This window comes from Crinia signifera, chromosome 8 (assembly GCF_055691185.1).
Source record: "Crinia signifera chromosome 8, ASM5569118v1, whole genome shotgun sequence".
In the NCBI taxonomy this organism is placed as follows: Eukaryota; Metazoa; Chordata; class Amphibia; order Anura; family Myobatrachidae; genus Crinia; species Crinia signifera.
In genome coordinates this window covers 77,497,883-77,520,657 of record NC_139224.1, presented here as the reverse complement: position 1 = coordinate 77,520,657, position 22,775 = coordinate 77,497,883, and the positions used below count along the sequence as shown (strand labels likewise).

Here is a 22,775-nt window from a genome sequence, read left to right as displayed (position 1 = left end):
TACTACATGTATAAACACAGTGTGTGTGTGTGTGTATTTTGTAGGTTTTATAATGTCTAATTAGCTACAATTACACTACATTTGTGTAATGGCAGGATGTGCACACACCAAAAACATACATCTATATACAGTATGTACATTTAGCGTCACTAAAATATTATAAACAATCTACACATATACTGTTTCAGGTCAAAAGAAAACAAACAACTTCTAACTTGCATTAAAAATTTATTTACAAAAACAACTTAGGAAATGTAAAAAGAAAAAGAAAAATATTACAAAAGCAGGTCTGTAAGGTCCTGCAGGTCTGCAATGACCAGCTGTAGGTGGTGGCGAAGCCGCATGAGGGCACCACGGACACCCTCATCTGCTTGTGTTTGGCCATCTGTGGGCATGTTAAAGGGGCTAAAATTAGTCATGATATTCATGCATACATTTCACATACTCCTACATAAATCTAAGAAATGCAAGGTGACATGTATGTGTATATATATATATATAGAGAGAGAGAGAGAGAGAGAGAGAGAGAGAGAGAGAGAGACACATAGATAAATATATATGACACATACATATATACATACATGCATAGATATTTAATTAATACTGTGTTTTTGACCCTCTACCCTTTACTCTGTAGAAGACCTAACAGTCATAGTGTTTTTTTCTGATTCACAACCCACCCATGACTAAGAAATGACAAGCATGAAATTTCCTCCGTCAATAACAACTTGTCACAAACTCCTCAGTCTAAGTTCAGTGATGGTTCGTGGCATGGGACTTATGCAAATGTCAGGAATGCACATTACACATCCTCACAATCATTATTAAGTCTAAAGCAACCTACAATTATTAGAGGGAAACTACAATTGAGAACCACAGGGGGTGTTTAGGTAGAGGACGCTCCAGGGACACTGACAACTTCTGACTCCATTCTAAGCCAGGCCTGGCCATACTCCATTTATACCATACATCATATAGTTTAGAAATAGCATTCAGCTAAAACTTATAATCAGCTAGATGATGGGACAGAATCTACGCTTGCAGCAGGGGAATTTAATACAAAAATGATACACTCATCCCTTTACACCGGTTATGTGGCATTAAAAATGGAGATCCAAGCCATCCCACCAACCTGTGTAATTAAGATGTGTCCCGGATGAAAGGGATGCCTTGGTCACCCCCATCTAACCCGTAACTGTGTGTGTGTAGCTACCCACTTTGTGTTATCTATTAATAGTATTGTAACACAATTTATCCTCACCAGTGCTACATAACAAATACTAGTACAAATAATTGATTAATGATGCATTATGTATACATACCGATGCGTTCTACGGCCAACACCTCACAGGCCTCCTCCTCCTCTGTCTCGGCCGCCTCCTCTCCATTCCTGGCCTCCTCAGTAGCCACGACCTCCTCCAGCACATCCTCCACTTCCTCCTCCACTTCCTCCTCCACTTCCTCCTCCTCAGGCACTTCCTCCTCTGCCACCTCCTCCTCCACTTCCTCATCCTCCATCTCCTGAGGCACTTCCTCCTCCTCCATCTCCTCTGCCACCTCCTCCTGGCCCTGGCCTGCCTCTGCCTCCTCCCGTGCGTGTCGTGCTCGGGCTCGTGCTGTGTGGGAGAAAACAAACATCAATGGCAATGTAGGCTCATTGTGGCACATGTATTAAGCCATAACAAGAGATACATGGAAGGGTGATAAGGAGAGAAAATTATGCTGCCAACTAGCTCCTTACTGTTTATGGACTTAAAATTCTAATATGTCAGTTAGTAGGTGATTGTTTGTAAGTGTTTCAGTCCTTAGAACCCTTGCATTTATCTATTGTTAACACATAATACATCTGGCCCATTGTATGCATCATAATCAATATTCCTATGTAATTACATATAATAGCCACATGATTGCATGTTAACGCGGAAGAAGCACACATAACAGTCTATGGCCTTTTAATCCCATGGACACCCACTTAACAATATTAAATTTCTAACGTTTATATATGCTATAATGTAAGTGCGAAATTTCCTTGTGGAAATACTCACATTCAGCTAGATCACTCCTTATCTGCTGGAGTAAATCTGGCTGGCGCCTGCGGAGGTCTGACCACTGCCTCTCCAGCTGGGCGATGGTCCTCCGCACCTGGGTGCGGGCGTAAATCCGGCGGGCTGCCGCGGCATATGCACGCCGTTTCTGGCCGTTCGTAATGAAGGGCCCCGCACGGCCCAGCCTTGTCTCCATGACGGAGACAAGTGCCCTGAGTTCCGCATGAGAAAACGGCTCAGCTCTGCGTGTGTCAGCCATTTTCACACTGGCATAAATCAACCAATCATGTGCTGTAATTGGTTTATCACAGTTATTTGTGTTAATAACTTTATTGATCATTTTTACATTAACAGCGTCTCAGCGCCAACACAAATGGCGAAAACTTTGCATGCCTTAACAACAGTTGGTGTAGGTTGGCATCGCATACCTAACATTTGCAGTGTTTATTAAATGTCAATCCTACATTGCATACAAAAACTGGTTCCATAGTGCCACCCAAAATACACTTACACATATGCACGGTACGCACGGTAGTGCTGATGTACGGCAATGAACAAATGTGATATATATATCAGATGCCTATATTTTAAACACAGTGTGTATGCACTTTGCAAATGGAATAACGCATCGCACCACCAAGCAACGCGTGCTATAGCTTTGCAACGCATAGCTGTACTTCGCATTACTTACTGTATGCATCTATGTGTATGTGTACATTTATGTTTAAAAGACACATACACATACCTGCAGGTATCCTGAGTCCACCATTATACACCAGCACTGCCTGCCTGCCTGGCTCCTACTTGAAATGTCTAAACATGTAAATAATTTCAAATATCATATATAAATATATATATATATATTTATATCTGAGAATAAATCATACATCTACACATAAAAATTTGCACAACACATAACAAACATACATGTGTTAAAAAGAGAATAAATCAATGTACTCACCAGACATCAGTGATAGTATCAACTACAATAATGAAGATATAACAAACACATCCCTTGCACAAGGTATAATTTTGAGCAGCTATATTGTACTTCCAACAAAACTAAGCACATATCATAAATATCTATTATTTCTTTGCCATTAAGAGGGCAGGCTGCCCAATTGTTGTTTTGTAAGACTGACAAATAACACACTGTACATATTTGATGTGGTGGTTTTTGTATTAATTGTTGTGGTGTGTGCAACTATATAAAATGTACCTGAAGAATCTTTGGACCACAGAGTCCCACAGCTGGTATCCCCTATGGTATTCTGGGGAGCGGGATGGGCGCAGGGGCGGATCTTGCGGCTCAGATGGAACCTCCCACTCATCAAAGGGTATCTCACGCCGCACAGCAATGTTATGAAAACATACACACAGGCCCACGATCCTCGACACCATTTCAGGCGCATACTGTAAGTCACCACCAGTGCGGTGGAGCACTCTAAATCGTCCCTTTAAAAGGCCAATTGAGCGCTCCACCACTTGCCTGGTGGCAACATGCGCCCGATTGAATGCCTCCTGTGGGCCAGGTGCTGGGGAGCTGTACGGCGTAAGTAGCCAGGGCGTACATGGGTAACCGGAGTCACCCAGAACCCACGCATCACGGCCTTCTAGCTCTTGGAGTCTCTGCCAAATCCCGGTTTGTCGGATAACATGAGAGTCATGGGCACTTCCGGGAAACTTCGAGTTGAAGGCGAGAATTTCCATGGATGGGCCACATACCACCATCACGTTCAGTGAGTGGAACAATTTTCGGTTCCTATAGATCTTCTCACTTCTTGATGGAGGCACAAATGGTACATGGGTGCCATCCACAGCCCCTATCACATTAGGGAAGCCAGCAATTTGATGGAAGGCCTGCTGGCTTCTGCGAAGGGTCTCTTGGGCAAAAGACATGGCCATGAAGTGCCCCTTGCGCCTAAACATGGCTGACGTCACACGCCTCAGGATTCGGCAGAAAGCCGGCTGAGATATTCCAGCAAGTACTGCCACTACTTGTTGGAATGATCCTGAGGCGCAGAAATGCAAGACCGCCAGCAGCTGAGTGTGAGGCGGAATTGCTGTCGTGATCCCATGAAGAGGTTCCAGATCACTCTCAATTATCGAGAGAAGATCAAGAATGACATGTGGCGGTAACCGGTACCTAGTAAGTACCTCATCATCGGGCATCCCAAAGAGTGTCACCCGTGTGCGATAGATTCTAGCACGTCCTGGCCTCCTTGCCCGACGAGTGGGGAGAGCCGCAAGTGCCCTTAGCCTCCTAGCCATGAAACTCATCATTGCTTCAGCAACCTATAATTAAATGCACATAAATAATGATGCACCTATGCACATAATGGCCATATCCGACAAAGAATATATTTATATGCTTCAATACGTACAATAGACGGCCGCCCAGTGAAGTCCCGAATATCCATATTAATCTATAATGATGTAACAATAATATGAACTCAATACACACCGTCCTAAACACACAGATGCTTACAACATGTAACTACTAAACACTACTTGAGTATTATAGGTGTCAGCATTTGATGCCGACATCATGTACTATGACACATGTAACACAATTGGTTGTTAAATTTGGTATAAAAATGCAGGGCACTGCAAAGTTTGGCCCTTCTGAACGGGAATGTTGAAACCAGAAAAACCAGCATTGTCAATTGTAATAGTTATTTTTGCTTCAATTATGACACATTTCAACTATTGCTGGGACATGTCGTCCTGCAATAGATGGTCACACACAGGTTTAACACCTGTGAGTGAAATAGTGAACATGTGACATGTTTCAATAATGCTACAAAGCCTTTGCTGGGCCAACAATCTGTACTCAGTGAGCCAATGGTGCATACATTAATACACTTACATTGTTAATGTATATCATATCTACAAGGACCATGGAAGAGCTTACCTTAGACCCTGGCCAACTACAGATCTGGAGACAAATGATTCTAGCATCAAACCACTATTTATAGGCCTATCACATGTGTTGTGTATAACATTAGTGATGAGTATTGCATGACTTGTGGCCTGGATTTTCTAATGGATTGGGTTACTTTAATATTTCAATCAATCTCAACAATACCACAGTAGTCATGAACATTCCCAAATAGCATGTATATTGTGCGATACTCACAGGTGTACATTATATGCAATCTTAGAATAGGTGACCGATATTTTATGTTGAAGTTACGCCAGGTTTTGCACAATGGAATTGCCGCAACTATGGGCGTGACGTATGCGGTGCGAAAACAGCACGCCGTACGCTGGCGGCCGTTACGCTCGCGCACGGAACGCAGGTGTCGCTGATGTACGCCAATGACACAAACAGTATATAAAGGTGTATTAGAATGTGACAAAGTTGTTGCAGCCTCAGCAGAATCATTTGGAACACAACCGGTGACTTCCCAAGATAGCAGCATGGGCAGCACTTCAAGTACAGCGACAGGTGGCCGTGGGTGTGGCCGTGGGCGAAAGAGGGCAACAGAGGAACCAAGTTCCAGAAATATGGCATTTGAACCACAGGAGCTTGCCATCCTGGTTCCGCGAGCACGTGATTGGATCGAGTGTCCACAGGAGAGGCTGACACACACACGCAGATGGAAGATTTAGGAAGACATAACAGCGGAGATTAATGCAGTGGCGCCACAAGTTCGTGAGGCGGAGCACGTCAAGAAGAGGCAAGTTCATTTGTGTTAAATGTGACCAGTAATAGACCAGTAATGTTTGAATTCATGCTTAGATGGATTTGCCAAATGGTCGGTGAGGTTGGTACGATACACAGACATGATTGACATGTCATTTAGTTGATAGTTATAGTAGGGTGAGTGTGAATGTGTATTGTAAGGGTTGATTTCATAGTTGAATCTAATGTTATGTTTTTGACATTAAGCACATGTCGTAATATGTAGCACATAGCAATGGCTGCAATAGCAAACATCTGGAGTGACATGTATTAATATGTCAACTTACATTGCAGGTGGCACGACTTCAAAACCAACCTGAAGAAGAAGATGACCAAACGGTGGGAACACAGCCACAGATCTGGGGCCGGGCCCATGCCAGCACGCCTACAGTTCACCCCCCTGGAGTTGATGGCCGAGTGCTGTGTTGCAGTTGAGGAGGTCAGGGGGGTGAGCACCATGGACAGCGAGGCCCCAGCTGAAGTGTTTGCGGCTTTTGTGGAAGGTCAATATTTGTCATGCCATAAGATTGTGGAAGTAATTATCTTAGAATGTGTCCTAATTGTGTTTATAATTTTCAACAGAAACCCCACCGTTTGGTGATGACTCTTCTCAGGAGGTGGAGGAGTCCGTGCCACCTGGCCCCAGTGGTAGGCCTGTGCAGCAGCAGCCATCGGTCCAAGCCGATTATGCCAGCTTGGCCCAGATGCTTGGAGACATTAACCAGCAGGGAGAGTTGGCATCAGAACGGATGCGTAGGACAGAGGAGATCATGGCGAGCTTGGCCAGCACCCAGCAGTCCATCGCTGTGAGCATGCAGGCCATGGCTGAGGCGCATCAGGCCATGGCTGCAAGTGTTCAGGTGCTGGCCGAGCAAGCCACGCATCAAAATGATCTCCTCCTCCACCATAATGAGCTTATGGTGGAGCTAGTTGCCAGCAATAGGGTCCTAATGTCATCCGTTTCTGGTGCATTACCACCAGCAACACTCCCTGCTGGCAGAGGGGGAAGACCATCCACCCCCTCACCAGCATCTGCTCCACCTGGGCCAGCATCTGTCCGTGGCCGTGGCCGAAGAGCTGCTGCACATGCCAAGGAGCCTACCAAGGGCAAACGTGCCCGCAAATGAACTTGTGGGTGCATTAATCTCCACCGTTATGTGGTCCCAAATCTTTCATTGTGCTGTGTGTGTCAGCTTCTTGTGTCCAATCACGTGCTGAGGGTAACCAGATTAGCCCTTGGTTCAAATGTCATTTTTGGTTCCCCTGTTGCCCTCTTTTGCCTGCCATTACTGTCTGCTGTACTTGAAGTGATGTTGCTAAGTTCCTTTGTGTTCCAAATGATTCTGCTGTGGTTATGAATGTGTAAAATTATATTTGTTTTATGTTATAATTTATTTATGTACATTCCTGCCATGCTTTTTGATTTATTCACAGTGTCAGTTTCTGTGACATTTATTTAAATAAATGTATTTATTTCTCCAAAATTGTGTGGTTTAATTAGTACATGTAGAATACACATGTGTATTGATAGTATTAATATTCAGTGATGTCCATTCTTAGCAGTTTCAAAGTGTGTGACAAGTACAGCATATATATATGTGTGTGTTTAGTAAAGGTTCCTTGAAGCAGCAATGGTTTCAATTAAAGCACTGACAAGCGTGTCATTAGTGAGTAATGAGTAAAGGAGTCGATTGTATTGTGTTCAGCTGTTACTGCTTGTAGTCATTAGGCGTTCCGTTCGCCTACCGCAGGACCGAGTGGTTTCCGCAAAGCAATACTTGCTTATGGACACCGCACATTTCTATCGGTTTTGTTCGAGTGCTATCCGAATGCACGCCCACCAACATAAGTGCACTCCCCCGTGTCCGCCCATGTTTCCACCCAGTTTTGCCCACTTTGAAACTACGCCCCTGTGTCATTCCGCATGACGCCCATAATACGCCCATATTTCCCGAGTGATTGCGGTGCACAGTTTTGTACGGGATTAGCACGAACAGGTACGGAGTCCGTGCTTGGCACATGCGCCTTGCGTTCCCCACGCATGCGCAGACGCCGTAAAAACGCTATCCGAAAGTATTCGGGAAAGTACGCATCAACCAGAATAAGGCCCTGTGTTACTACCTTCCATCTATTATATAAAATATTTTAAAAAATTCTGCGCCTGGTATGTGTACAGCTGCTCTGTAAATGGTAAATAGATATAAGCATAAAAAACAAAGTGCTAAAAAATTATTAAATGCAAAACCAGTGTATAAATGTTTTTTTTGGTAAAAGATGGGAAAGAGTTTGCATGCTCCAAGTATTATTTTGCCGTAGTTTAGTGGAAAATAGTTATCCCTTACAATATTGGTGGGATTCAGTGGGTCTCCATGTTCCCGGCAACCTTCCGTCTATTATTGGATAAAGACACCCCACGTGTCTTTTTTTTTACTTGAAACAAACTGTTTTTTTTTTTTTTTTTAAGGAATTTTCTGTCTGAACTTTCCAGTTATTTATAAATGTAATGTTAATTAGTTGATTGAAAGGACACAATATTCATTGGAAACACGGTTTGAAAATTGAACAGTAACATTGATTCCATTGCCGGTTTTTACCTATTTGCGTGATCTTTTTATGTATTTTGGACTGAAGGATTGAATCAAATATTATATGGTTGAACTGGCTTAAGAAGGACCGCACTAACAAGTTCTTTATACTGAGCATTTTCAAATTTAACCATGAATGATTGGTATCAGGAGAATATTTACACTTTTACATTTATTGCAGAAATGTCAATCAAGGTTTGTATCTACAAAAGTTGAACTTGCAAGTGGAAGAAGAAAGTGGGATGTCAGAGCAGTGGATGAATAAAATGAAGGTGGAAGGAATGAAATTAGCAGTAGATGTTAGAAAGCAACAAGTGAAAGTAAGTCAGGTTGAATCAATGAGCACATACCAGTCCGATGGATTGTTGGATAAAAAAGGCCCTGAAAATCTGAAAATCAATATGACCGAGGAAATTGGCAATATAGGGGCAGATATGAACGATTCTGCTGACAAATTCCAACTGAGGGAAGATGGAGAAGAATTTAAAATTCCTCCCACACAAGAGCAATTTGATATATTGGTATGCATACTCATTATTTATGTTCGATAAGGAAATTGGGTTGTATTACCATTGTCAAGAGCACACTTAATTTATTTAGTGTACTTTAAATAAATATGTTGTGCACTGTAACTATGAAGGTGCACAATGGACCTTATTCAGATCCTATCGGCCCTCCGTGCATTCACACAGAGGACCGATGTTTTGCGTCTGCGCATGTGCAGGTGCGTTTTTGCGCATGTGCAGACACAGGGTGTTCGCCAGGGTGCACGAACCCTACATGCCCAGCGCGGGGGGGGGGGGCAGAGAAGGGCGGGGGGTGCCGGGCAGCCCCATTAGCATATGGGAATGCCCAGCGTTTCATGGGCATTCCCATGAGAACGATGGGCATTCTCAGGCTAATGAGGCAGTGACGGACATGCGGGGGGCAAGCAGCTGACATCTCCAGATGTCAGCTTCCTGCCCTCTCCTCGCACAGGGCGCCCGCAGTTCAGAGTCACTATATAGGTGTCTCTGAACTGCAAGCGCTGTAAAAATCATTTGATGGTCGCCGACCATCGAATGATTTCTCCCTGCCTGCGAATGGATGATTATTTAAATCATCCATTTGTAGCTGTGCTGGGGCTCGTGCGAGTGAGGAGGGGGGGGACTGCACTGCGTGCAGCGGGCGGCGTCTCATGGACTAGCAAGGCAGTGAATTTCATAGCCTTGCGAGTCAATCAGAATAAGGTCCAATGTGTATTAATGTCTTACTTTATTCACTTGCATTTAATCTATTTCCGCAGTATGGCCATTGGCCAGTAACCAGTTATCTGCCAGCAGACTGCAATCGGGGAAAGCACTCATTACAGCATCACTCGGAGAGCCAACATCCTGGACTGCAGCAAAAGGAAATGACATCCAATGTCCCAATGCAGACTGAAAACAATTATGGAAATCATAGTGGATTTCTGTTAAGTATGTATTTACTTCTCTTTCAGGTTATAATAAATGGTGCCATTCAGAGGCAGAACTTGTGGGTTGTGGGCCCAGGTGCAAAAATATAATTAGGGTCCCCCCTCCTTCACCCCAACCCAAGGTCACAATTAGTAACACGGCATTCACGGCAGTGGGTGATAAGTATAGGCAGAAGGGGGACAGGGAGAGACAGGCATAGGCAAAGTGTGACATGTTGTGGAAGCTGCAATGTATTCCTCCTTGTTTTTATACTTTTATTCAAAATATTATTTTTCCAATGCTGTGGGTTCATTTTATTTTTGCCATATTTTTCATTCAATTTTTTTAAATATATTGTAATAAGAGGCACCAGATACAATTTGTTATTTTTCTAATGACAGGTAGTAAATACATATACTGTAGCATTATGAAGGGGGTGGGATTCTATAAAAGTACTAGACTTGTATCCCATATAGGTATTTAAAAATATATGATCCTAAGATTATTGTAGTAACAGAACTAGTAGTAGCCTTTTAGCCAGTAGTGTATTTGGGGCTTAATTCAGACCTGATTGCAGGACAAATTTGTTCTCAAAATGGGCAAAACCATGTGCACAGCAGGTGGGGCCAATGTAACATGTGCAGAGAGAGTTATATTTGGGTGAGTTATTTTGTTTCTCATACTTAACCTAAATCTAATCCCTCTGCACAATTTACATTTTTCCCACCTGCAAGACTGCAATATAAGTCAAGACTGACTTATATTTGCGAACAGGGTAAAAATCATTGGATGGTCAGTGATTTCACCCCCGTATGCTCCTCTGCAAATGGATGTTTACGCAGGATACCCATTTGCAATGCGGCGGGGATATTCACACTGCGGCGGGGGAGCGAGTATTCATTCACCCTGCGGGCGGCATTAGATATCTCGCTAAACAGCATATTTATGATGCTTATTGAGTCAACCAGAATCAGGCCCCAAATTTGTCCAACAATTAGGCCCTTAGTACACAAATGGTTCTACAATCAGCAAATATTTGATGCTTACATATAAATGAGTTATTTGTCAACAAATAAGAATATTAAACTATTAGATTTCTTAATCCCTATCTCTGATTAAGACAAATCACTTCTTGAACCCTCACTATTGTGCAGCTAATCTAAATAATAGTGGGAAAAAAATAATTTGGTGCTTAGACCACTGTGCTCAATAATAGTGTTACCCTGGTCCCCTGGAGCTGCAATATCTTGGGATGCTCCATCCCAAAGAAAACAGAAAGGTGCAAAAAAATAAAAATAAAGCTGCGCCGGGATCTGGGCTAAATATTTAATAAACCAGTAAATCTGATTAATCAATAAGCAGATATCATGTACATATATAAAAACAATAATTCACATAATAAAACAAAGCTATTATAAGCAACATAAAATAAATAATATATAAGCAAAATCTGTTAAGAGGCCGGTCCATTAATTAGCATTTTGTTAGTTGTGGTATAGTGTCCAATGGAGTTAGTATAGCATAAAAGCAAGATGGTTTAGTTTGCTCTATAGCAACTGTTAGCTGTTTTGGGTTAATTGTACTGCAGTCCAATTATACAGAACTTGCTCACCAAACAGATGATGTTATTCAGTTAGGTGTTTTGAAGAAACAAAGTCATGAGTCCGGCCAGACAATTGCAGGTACCTGCTTAAAATCACACAGACCTTTCAGAAGATATCAGCTGTCCATGTTCTCCCAGCTGCTGGTGACTGCGACCAATATAGCGGCTATCTCTACAGTCCACGGGTCCCAATGGATATAGTGGTTGAATGGCTGGTCTGGTGTGAAAAGCACAGTTCCACTCCTAGGTGAATCTAATTAATAGACTCACTTGACCCTCTAAAGCTCTGCTCTGATCGGCTTTCATTCCACATGCGGGCTTGTACTGGAGCCTCGGACAGGTGTAGCCCACACTTTCCTCAACATCTGAGAAACTCCTGTATGATTGTGAGCTCTTCAGAGTTCCTAGGAGGTAGGCCAGACTTACAGATCTGCTCATTTCACCAGCACAGTCCTTCACAATGGCGGCTGCTCAATACTGTGCCTCACTCCTTATAATTGCATACACTCCAGTAGATGCCAAATTTACAAAATAGCCAGTACGAGTATTGTGTAACCACAATCCATTTCAATCTTCTGGGGCGAGGAACCTACATTTCTAAGCAGTCCTTAATAGGTTGTTGACAAGCACCAGCTGCAAGCCTATTAATATAATAGTGTTTGTGAGAGGGCTGTCTTTATTTCCAGATGTAGTCATAATATAGACAATAAAAATATGGACAATCATAAGATTGACACCAAATTGTCCATTGTCATGATGTCTACATAGTCAAAATGTTGATAATAAAACTGTAAACACAGTCAACTTGTAACAATATTGAAAGAGTGGTTTTCAATTAAAGTGGTATAAATTCATGTTTATTCAATAGATACAGGAAATAAGTAAAATAAATCAACTTAAAAAAGCAACAACGTGGTCTAATAAGTTCTTGACAGTCGACATAGATAAAATAATAACATACAGTAGTCAAATTATATATATATATATATATATATATATATATATATATATATATAAATATATATATGGTGCACCTGTCCAATTATTGGCTCTTTTGGGGATTTGGTTCATGGCCTAATGAACCCTCTTCTAGTGACATTGGTACCAAAAGATCCCTGGATATTTTTGTTGCATTATTCCCCCCCCCCCCCCACACACACACACACACATACAACCATCGGTTAACTCTCAAAAAAACTGCCCGTGCAAAATTAGAAGAAGAGTTTTTATCCTCTTCCCTTTGCACTTGAGTCCCAGATCTGACATGTTGCAGCGATGGAGTAAATATCTTATTACCTCCATGATCGGGGACATATTTTCACCCAAGTTTGGCCACGCTGGTTACTTGCCGAGTGTACAGTAGTTCTAACTTCATAGACAGATCCATGGGTAACTGCTATTGATCTCTTTTTACTTTATATGATTTTTACTTTATATGATTCCACTTCCATGTTTCTGTTTTATTTTTCTTTCTTTTTACTGGATGCTATTTGTATACGTACCTTTTTGATGCTGTGTTGTGGTCCCCCTCCATTTTCTTCCCTTACCTACCTCACTTTTCCTTAATTTTCCAATATCCACCTGTCATTTTTTGTTTTTCTTTTGCTTGTTAATGTACTTTAAAAAATATGGCCAATATTGGCCTTTTGTGGCCCCTTTGTTTCTATGTTTATTTCTCTGCTGGTTGACCACTTTAAAATAAAGAATGATATAAAAAAAACTAATGATGACCAGTCATAATGGACAAGAACGTCTCTCACTTAAATAAATGTACCGTGCATGGGAAAACAGTGATCCTGTCATGCCAGTCACATTGTCTGATGTCATAACTGCCATATCAAGATATGTGTAGAATAGAGATACAGTATGTATAGAATGGTACCACATCACATTCATTTGTCTGATTATCATCGATATAACTATTAATCTGATAAACATTAGGGGTCATGTTTTATATATTATTGATGGGGAAAATGTTACATTTATGAGACCTGCCATGATTAAGTGGATATCAGTAGATTGAATTATTTATTTATTTATTTATTTTTCCAGTCACAGATGGAAGAGAAGTGAAGAATGATAGCAGACAGTTACAGATGGATTTTCAGGATCTGGGATATGAAACATGTGGGAAGAGTGAAAATGAGGTAGACCCAGATGAAGCAAGTGCAGGTATGAATGTATATTCTATTTAAACAGTTAAGTTATTGGAACAAATTGGAATGATAACATTTTTTCTCTGTTATGGCCTGACACCAACTTAATATTAGTGGAGTAACTGTGGTAACATAAAAATACTGTCATTTCTTTATGATTGAGTTTATTCTGTGGATATTTCATTCTTAGCTTTTGTGTCCCAAATACCATTGTTTGCATTTTCGGTACTTGTGTAGTTTCACGGGGGCACCTTACACTACGGAGAGGCGATCATGCTGGCGCCGGCAGAGAGGCACTCCATCTGCCTGAGATGCGCAAGCCTCTCATACGCTTGTGGTAGGATGCGTCCAACGTTGTTCTTACGCTGGACAAATAGACTTTCGTTCACCTCTAAGATTTTGCCAGGTCCGCCAATCCTGCATCAGATTGTTATATATAACGGCGGTTTTGTTTGAAATCTTGAGGTGGCGCTCACAAAACTGAATGCTTGTCAGCTCCTCCGCCCACGAAAAAATATGAACCGCGGACGGGTCAGAAAGGTCAGGTGATATCCGCTAAACCATTTAGTGGCCCTGAGACTGACCTTCTTCCCACAACTTCTTATGTGGCAGCGCCACATACGCTCCTTTACATTGAGCCTCATAGGATGCCAATTGACACAGGTCTGGGTCTTTGGCAGCAAGTGGTGGCGTTTGAAAAACTCCACCTACTCCTCCTCCATCTGAGGCAGGTTGAAATTGGTTAATGGTTCGGCAGCCATAACTGACACAATGTAATAAGTGGTGACACAATGCTGACTGACTACGCTAACTGCGTGACGCTGACTGACTACGCTAACTACTTAAGCTCCAGTTAGCCATGAACATACTGACTACGCTGACTACACTCTAACTGGGTAGTGCTGACTGACTACGCTAACTACCTAAGCTCCGGCTAGCCGCGAATGTACTGACTATGCTGACTATGCTGGCTGCGGGAATACGACGCTGATACTGACACGGACTATGCTAACTACGCTGGCCGTAGGAACACTATGCTGAATCTGACAGGGACACTACGCTGACTACGTAACTGCCTACGTGAAACTACACAAGTACCGAATTTTCCTTATAATTTCACTCATCCTGGTTCATTATTAAACTCGAAAAATACAGGACTGTATTATCCACTGTACAAGAGATAAATGTATATTGCTATGCTTAATGCATTCTGACCATACGATGAAGTATTCAAAAGATGTATAAATGCTGACATACAAATAAATTACATTTTCAGGTGCTTTTCAGTAGTTGGTACTGCATTTATCCTTTCAGTTTTCAGGTACATTGCATACGGTTTAATCTCAAATAAAGTCTTCCAGTATTTCCATTGAGCAAACTGTGAGCTAGAATTGCTAAGCCATGTACTGTATATTGATCCAGGCGTAAGGAACCCATACAACTACATTGCACAAACATGAAATAAAAAGCCCATAGACAGAAAGTGGTTTACAATCCACAAAACTGCAATGTTTATTTATGTGTGCAAGAGAACAATTCCATGTCTGCCTAGTATATTTCAAAGGTTAAACCCTAGTATTTCAGAACTGCCACCCAGAAATTTGTCTGAGTTTAACTGCTGAAAATACACGTTAGAAAGAGTGGTAGATACATTCAGTGATCAACATACTAGCACTCCAGAACCACTTGAAAAATTTAATAAACTTTTTCTCCTCAGTTTTAGCCTCAATCAGGGCCGGATTAAAGCAGGGACAAAAGGGGTCAGTACCCCTGGGCCCCCTTCTAGCTAGGGACCCCTGTGGTTGGCATGTATTTTTTTTTTTTAGCTAAAGGTTTTGTGCATGGGAGTGGGGTAGTGCTGCAGTTTCACCTATCTGCCAATGTGACAATGATTAATGGTGCTGAGCATCTGGTGCCAAGGCACACTGACTGCACAAGTTTGCAGTGCATTACTGGGAGTTGACTAAGTCCCATGACACTTTGCACAAGAGGGCAGAGGCTGAGAGGCTTGTGCTGAGCTCTGATAGGTGAAGCTCATCATATGCTTCTCAGGCCCAAGGAGGACAGGAGCAGCCTAGTCATGGGAGGGTTTTTAAACAGAGGCAGTACTGGGACTGTGAGGTCTCCTACAGTCCTACAGAGTAAGGTGCAGAGGGACAAACTCAGGCTTTTCATGTGTTATATTATTTCACGGCGGCACTCTCGGGCGAAAATAATGCAAATGACACAACTGTCTAAGTGTCCAACGTTTCAGTGCTGTGCGCACTTTTATCAAGAACAGTGTAACACTGTTCTTGATAAAAGTGCACACAGCACTGAAACGTTGGACACTTAGACAGTTGTGTCATTTGCATTATTTTTGTCCGAGAGGGCCGCCGTGATTGCATGTATACAATTGTACCCGCCGTTCTGACAGGGATCCTGCGGAAGGCACCGGGCAAGTTCTGGATAGAGGCCAAGGGAGTGCCGGCCAAACGTGGTGTGTGTATATATATATATATATATATATATATATATATCTCCCCCCTGCAGTTACTGAAGTTGACCAAGTTTATATACAGTAGCCTTTACTCTATGTATTGACAGTTTAATATGCAAGGAGGCCCCCCTGTCTAAAGTGCCCTGGGCCTCCCGAAGGCTTAATCTGGCACTGGCCTCACTGATTCTGATGCATCTTATGAGTCAGACACATTTTGTCGTTACATAGTAGTTAAGGCTGAATAAAGACGTGCGTCTATATTTAACCTTTGGTTAGAGTGCATGATCTAAACAAAAGATGGGAAATAACCAGCGCTGTTTGAAACTTGCTTTTGGTCCCGGAGAACAGGTGATTAGAACCACACTTACTTTATAATTCTCTCTCAAGTACACATAAAAATCCACACAGGAGACCATCAATTAGGACACTTACTTCATCATTCTTATTCGAGTACATCAAAAGGTATCTTTAAATATATTCAGATATAGACAGGATTCAGCCAGCCAACACCAAAAGTAAAGCAACTTACTTTATTATACTTTTTCGAGTGCCCGTAATGGTTTCTTTAATCACACGTCCATAGATGATAAAAACAAATTTATTAAAATCCACAAACACATACACGAACAAAGGCCGCTGACAGGAAGATCTAGCCAGATGGAACAGTCTTTTCTCTTAGTCCTGTGTGCTGCAGACATGGAGGGCCGGGCTGAGCGGCTAGAGGAATCCTAACAGACGGGTATTCACAGGCGCTGACTCCAGTCTGTCAGCGTCGGCAGCAATCAACGCGTTTCGGATCTGGTCCTTTCTCAAGATGTGCTGCTACACCTCCTTAGGCTTTCTTTTGTAGTATTGTCTCCCGATCACATGGTACAGGTCGACCAATGCGTGAAATACCAATACCCGGTATAGAGCTTTTATAAACTGTGTAATCTGATTATGATTGTTGTTTGTACCCCTGGAAGTTTTTACCCATAGATGTTTGTCTAACCTTTTTTCAAATATATTTATTGTGTCTGATTGTTATTTGTACCCCTGGAAGTTTTTACCCATAGATGTTTGTCTAACCTTTTTTCAAATATAGGTACTTATGTAGTATCTGGGCTGCCGATTTTGTGATTGTATGCCTTTTACTTAAGGCATACAATCAGATGCGATGCGATGCGATTCGATGCGATTTTGCATAGGATTCAATGTTAAGAAGGTCCTGTTCATTTCCCCAATATCCCAGTGGGCATAGAGTTGATTTTATATAGGGTGGCGAGCGCAGCGAGCCACCGAGCCCGAAGCGTGGCGAGCGAACGCATATTTCTTAAAAAGTATTCTGTGTCCCCTCGCGGGGCTCGCTACGCTCGCCACGCTTCGGGCTCGGTGGCTCGCTGCGCTCGCCACAGGTTTATATCCAACTCCATGCCCACTTGGATAGTGGGGAAAGGAAAAGGACCCCTTTTTCCCATTGAATTCTATGTTAAAATGGACTCAGACCATTTTAACATTGAATCCTATGGAAAAATCTTGACCATCGCATCGCATACGATTTGGTCGCATGCGATGCGATGCGATCCGATCCGATTTCTAAATCGGACGCCCAGATACTACATAAGTACCCAAATATATTTATTGTGTCTGCTGACACCACCTCTCCAGGAAGAGAGTGTCACAATTTAATTGTTTTCTTCTAAGGGTATGAAATCTTCTTTCCGCATGCCCACGTGTCCTAGGTTCCTTCCTCAAAGCAAAAAGGGTGCCTGACAGTTCCTTATATTGGCCCCTTGTATAAATGTACATGATAAGCATGTCTCCCCAGTTCTATCATAGGCAAACGCGGGGGGGGGGGTTATGGTTGCCAGGAAACCCCCTCCTCTTGGCAAGTGCCTTAAGTTATGAACACAATAGCACTGATATATAATATAATCAATAGAGCTGCCACCACATCATGCAGTGTAAGGGATAGAGCAGGGCTAGTGCACATGCCTAGTGTACCAGCTTCTTCTACCACATTTACTGTATGTGTGGATCTGAGCCCTCAAACATCGCAATGGATCAGAGAGCAGCTGCCAGGAGGAAGAGACAGGAGCCTTACAACGAAGTGGGAGATTGTGAGCTTAGAAAGTGTAGTAATGGTCCTGTTATGTTTGTGTATTTATGTATTACATATTAAACCTTTTCCTGACCACTTATCTTATTTAAATGTTTGAAACAGCCTATACTATAGACCATCTGTAATGTTAAATATCAATACTGTATTCCATACAGTATCCAGTGTATAAAAAGACCAATTTTCGGGGCTGTTAACACTCACCCAGACTTGTGTACTTACTCCAATGCCCTGCACAGTGTGAAATTTTGGATTACATTTAAAAACCCCCCTCTAAAAATCCTGCATTTTTAGAGGGGCCACTGTTACATAGTTACAAAGTTACATAGTAGGTAAGGCTGAAAAAAGACTTGCGTCCATCTAGTTCAACCTGGTATAGATATCCATTGCTGATTTGGTAGGTTCTGGTATTATACAGACAAATTATATTTCTTATTTGTACCCATGGATGTTTTTCTCCAGTAAATGTTTGTCCAACTTTGCCTTGAACGCATTTAATGAGCCAGCCGTTACCACCTCTCTGGGAAGAGAGTTCCAGAGTTTGACTGTTCTGACCGTAAAGAAATTCTTTCTACTAGCTGAATGAAATCTTTTTTCTTCTAATCTATACTCATGCCCTCGTGTCCTAGATTCCTTTCTAGTAGAAAAGAGGGTGTGTGACAGTTCCTTATATTGGCCCTTGATATACTTGTACATGTTGAGCATGTCCCCCCTTAAACGTCTCTTTGCTAATGTAAATAGTCCCAAATTGCTTAATCTCTCTCCGTAGCTTAAATTCTCCATTCCCCTTATGAGCTTTGTTGCTCGTCTTTGGACTTTTTCTAATTCTATGATATCCTTTTTATAGTGTGGGGCCCAGAACTGCACTCCGTACTCGAGGTGAGGTCTCACCAATGCTTTATACAGTGGCATAATTACCCTTGAGTCCCTAGTTTCCATTCCCCTCTTAATACATGCCAGAATTTTGTTGGCCTTTTTTGTAGCTACATTACAATGGGCACTACATCCCAGTTTGCTGTCTATTTGGACTCCTAGATCCTTTTCAAGTATGGAATTACCCAGTTCCTCTCTGCTAAGGTTGTAACTTGCACACTGGTTGTGTCTCCCAAGGTGCATAACCTTACATTTATCTACATTGAACCTCATCTTCCATTTTGTTGCCCACTCATCTAGAATTGCAAGATCATTTTGAAGCATGGTGACATCTTCTGATGATTTGATGACTTTGCTAAGTTTTGTATCGTCCACATTGCTGAGTAACCCTATCCCAATATCGTTAATAAAAATGTTAAACAAAATGGGCCCCAAAATCGAACCCTGGGGCACTCCACTTAGTACCGGTATTATATCTGATACGGCACCATTCACAACCACTCTTTGTTCTCTATTACATAGCCAATTCCCTACCCATCTGCATATTTTCACCCAATCCTAGGTTCTCCATTTTATTAATCAATCTCTTGTGTGGGACAGTATCAAATGCTTTAGCGAAATCTAGGAAAATCACATCTACAGCATTTCCATTATCAAGGTTTTTGCTAACCTCTTCATAGAACCCTAGTAGATTAGTTTGGCATGAACGATTTTTCACAAACCCATGTTGGTTAATACTGAGTAGACGGTGATGATCTAAATATTCCTGGATACCATCCCTTAGAAATCCTTCAAATAGTTTACCCACAATTGATGTTAAACTAACGGGTCTGTAATTAGCGGGATCTTCCTTTTTTCCTTTTTTGAATATTGGCACTACCTCTGATATTCTCCAATCTTTTGGTACTATACCTGACGATAGTGACTTGCTAAAGATATAATGTAGGGGGGTAGCTAGTTCATCCCTTAATTCCATTAATACCCTCGGATGAATCCCATCTGGCCCTGGTGATTTATTTGTTTTGAGTTTGCTTAGCCTCAGTATTATTTCCTTCGGCGTGAAATCCACAATGAGATCTGGCTTATTTGTCCCTTTTGTGGTAAATGTTCGTTCCACAGTCTGCTCTCCCTTAGTAAATACTGATGAGAAGAACTCATTTAACAGTTTTGCTTTTCCCTTGTCCTCAGTAACACTTTTTCCACTAGTATCAGTTAGTGGGCCTATATTTTCCTTAATTAAACGTTTACTATTTATGTATTTAAAAAAACTTCTTTGGGTTGGTTTTGCTTTCAGTGGCTATGCACTCTTCATATAATATTTTAGCTGCTTTGATTACCCCTTTACAAGTTTTGTTTGATTCTTTGTATTTTGCAAACGCCTCCTCATTCAAGTTATTTTTATAGAATTTAAAGGCTCTGGTTTTATTGTTGATAGCTGTCTATGATTTCCTTTTTGTAGGGTGGGGCCCAGAATTGAACTGCATATTCTAGATGAGGTCTAACCAATGCCCTATAAAGAGGCATAATTACATTTGAGTCCCTCATCTTTATACCCCTTCTTATACATTCTACTATCCTGTATGCCTTATTTGTTGCTGCATGACACTGAGCACTACACCCCAGTTTGTTGTCAATTTTGGACTACTAGATCGGTACTTGTGTATTATCACGGTGCCCCCCGATATTAAGTCGCATCGCATGCCATACACCGGATGCACACCGATGCGATTTAAAATTGTATAAGCCCCCTATACGATTTAAAATTGTATAAGCACCCTAATGGGTGCTTATAAGCACCCTAATGGGTGCTTACAATGTTAAATGCACCCCCACGCCACCCCCAGTATGAATGCCAACCCGAAGCGTGGCGAGCGCAGCGAGCCCACAATGGGCGGCGGTACGCGAGGGGCGCGGTACGCGTCTTCCGACCTTTTCATACCCCCACTATCCACGTCGGCGTGGAGTTTATTTTATATAGTGTGGCGAGCGCAGCAAGCCACCGAGCCCGAAGCGTGGCGAGCCCCGCGAGGGGACGCGTGTTACTTTACATGTATTCCACGTCCCACTCATCACACTATATAAAATCAACTCCACGCCGACGTGGATATTGGGGGTATGAAAAGGTCGGAGGACGCGTACCACCGCCCCTTGCGGGCTCGCTGCGCTCGCCACGCTTCGGGTTTACGTTCATAGTGGGGGTGGTGTGGGGGTGCATTTAACATTGTAAGCCCCCATTAGGGTGCTTATACAATTTAAAATCGCATCGCATTGTATGGCATTGTATGCCATATACAATGCTATACAATTTTAACATTGTATGACATCGGGGGAAATCTCGTTGCATCGCATCGCATATCATCGCATGCCTTATGGTCTGTGATGCGATGGGCGCCGTGATAATACACAAGTACCCCTAGATCCTTTTCCACTTCTGAATTATCCAATGCGACCCTGTTTAGGTTATAACTAGCACACTGGTTATGTCTCTCAAGACGCATAACCTTGCATTTATCCACTTTGAACCTCATAGTCCATTTTTTTGCCCACAACTCTAGTTTATTTAGGTTGCTCTGAAGCATGGAGACATCCTTGAATGACCTAATTACCCTGCTGTTTTGTGTCATCAGCAAAGATTGAGACTTTGCTGCGTATACCAACATCTATATTGTTATTGAATATGTTAAATAAAAGAGGCTCTAGCACCAAACCCTTTTTCACTCCACTTAGTACAGATATCATACTTGATACTGCACCATTTACAAGCACTTTCTGTTCTCTATTCCACAGTCATTTTCCTACCCTACAAATTTTTACCACTAGTCCCATTTATCAACCTCTTATGTGGCACTGTATCAAAAACCTAAGCAAAATCCAGGAAGACCACGTCTACAGCATTTCCATTGTCTAGGTTGTTGCTAACTTCCTCATAAAAGCTTATTAAATTTGTTTGGCACGAGCATTTTTTTACAAACCCGTGTTGGTTAATACTGATTATACTGTTCAGCTCTAAAAGAGGATACCTTCCCTTTAAAATTCCCTCAAATAAGTTATGCCCTATGAAGTTAATCTCACAGGTCTATAATTTGCTGTGTTATCCCTTTTTCCTTTTTTTATGATTGGTACTATATTTGCCTCTGATGGTATTGCTTCTGTTCTGTGACTTTATTAAAATACTGCTACAAGTCCTTCCCTGTATATTCAATGGCTTATACACCTACAGTACGTTGCTCAAATATCAGTGCATGTGAAGGATTATGCATCTGAATTTACAATCATGTCAGTGACACTCTCATAGCACAATCATTAAACTGGCCATTTTGTTAGTCGGGAGGCTTGCCACCTAGCAACAGCTGGTGGGTTAGGGTGCAAGCCTCCCGACATACACTGGGATGGTATAGTGAAAGAAAAATGTAGTTTATATTGCCACAGATGAGGCTGCAGGGAGTTTAGCTGCAGGTGCGCAACTATTGTGCACGGGCAGTGCACATCAGGTCACGCACATGCGCGCTGGTCACATGCACGTACTGTATATAACAGTGACCCTCATCAAATTTTACCTCAGCCTAGGGATGGACATTGGAAGCCCATTATCAAATGATGGCTGGGCATCCGCCATTGAAACTTTCGATGCGATGGTCAGTAATTGATAGGAAAAGAAAATCATATGATTGGCTCATGTGCAGAAAAAGCCATTTTCTCACATACGCAAACATTTCCAGCCTGTCCACACATGTGCAGAAGCACTGCAGCTTTATTTGCTGGTGGGCGGGACCATTGTAAAACAACATCAAATGTTTACCATTCGATTGCGG

At 42.1% G+C, this 22,775-nt stretch overlaps 1 protein-coding gene across 6 annotated transcripts in view; it reads left to right on the top strand.

Moving 5' to 3' along the window:
* Positions 1 to 22,775, top strand: part of PDE4DIP (phosphodiesterase 4D interacting protein) — a 222,056-nt gene that overhangs the window by 143,032 nt on the left and 56,249 nt on the right. For 5 of the 6 annotated variants that reach the window (XM_083156692.1, XM_083156693.1, XM_083156690.1 and 2 more), the window contains 3 exons: positions 8,500 to 8,839; positions 9,604 to 9,775; positions 13,410 to 13,529. In XM_083156692.1, the coding sequence (XP_083012818.1) occupies positions 8,500 to 8,839; positions 9,604 to 9,775; positions 13,410 to 13,529 (632 nt within the window). The remainder of the gene's footprint in view (positions 1 to 8,499; positions 8,840 to 9,603; positions 9,776 to 13,409; positions 13,530 to 22,775) is intronic. The other variant, XM_083156691.1, reaches the window with a different exon arrangement.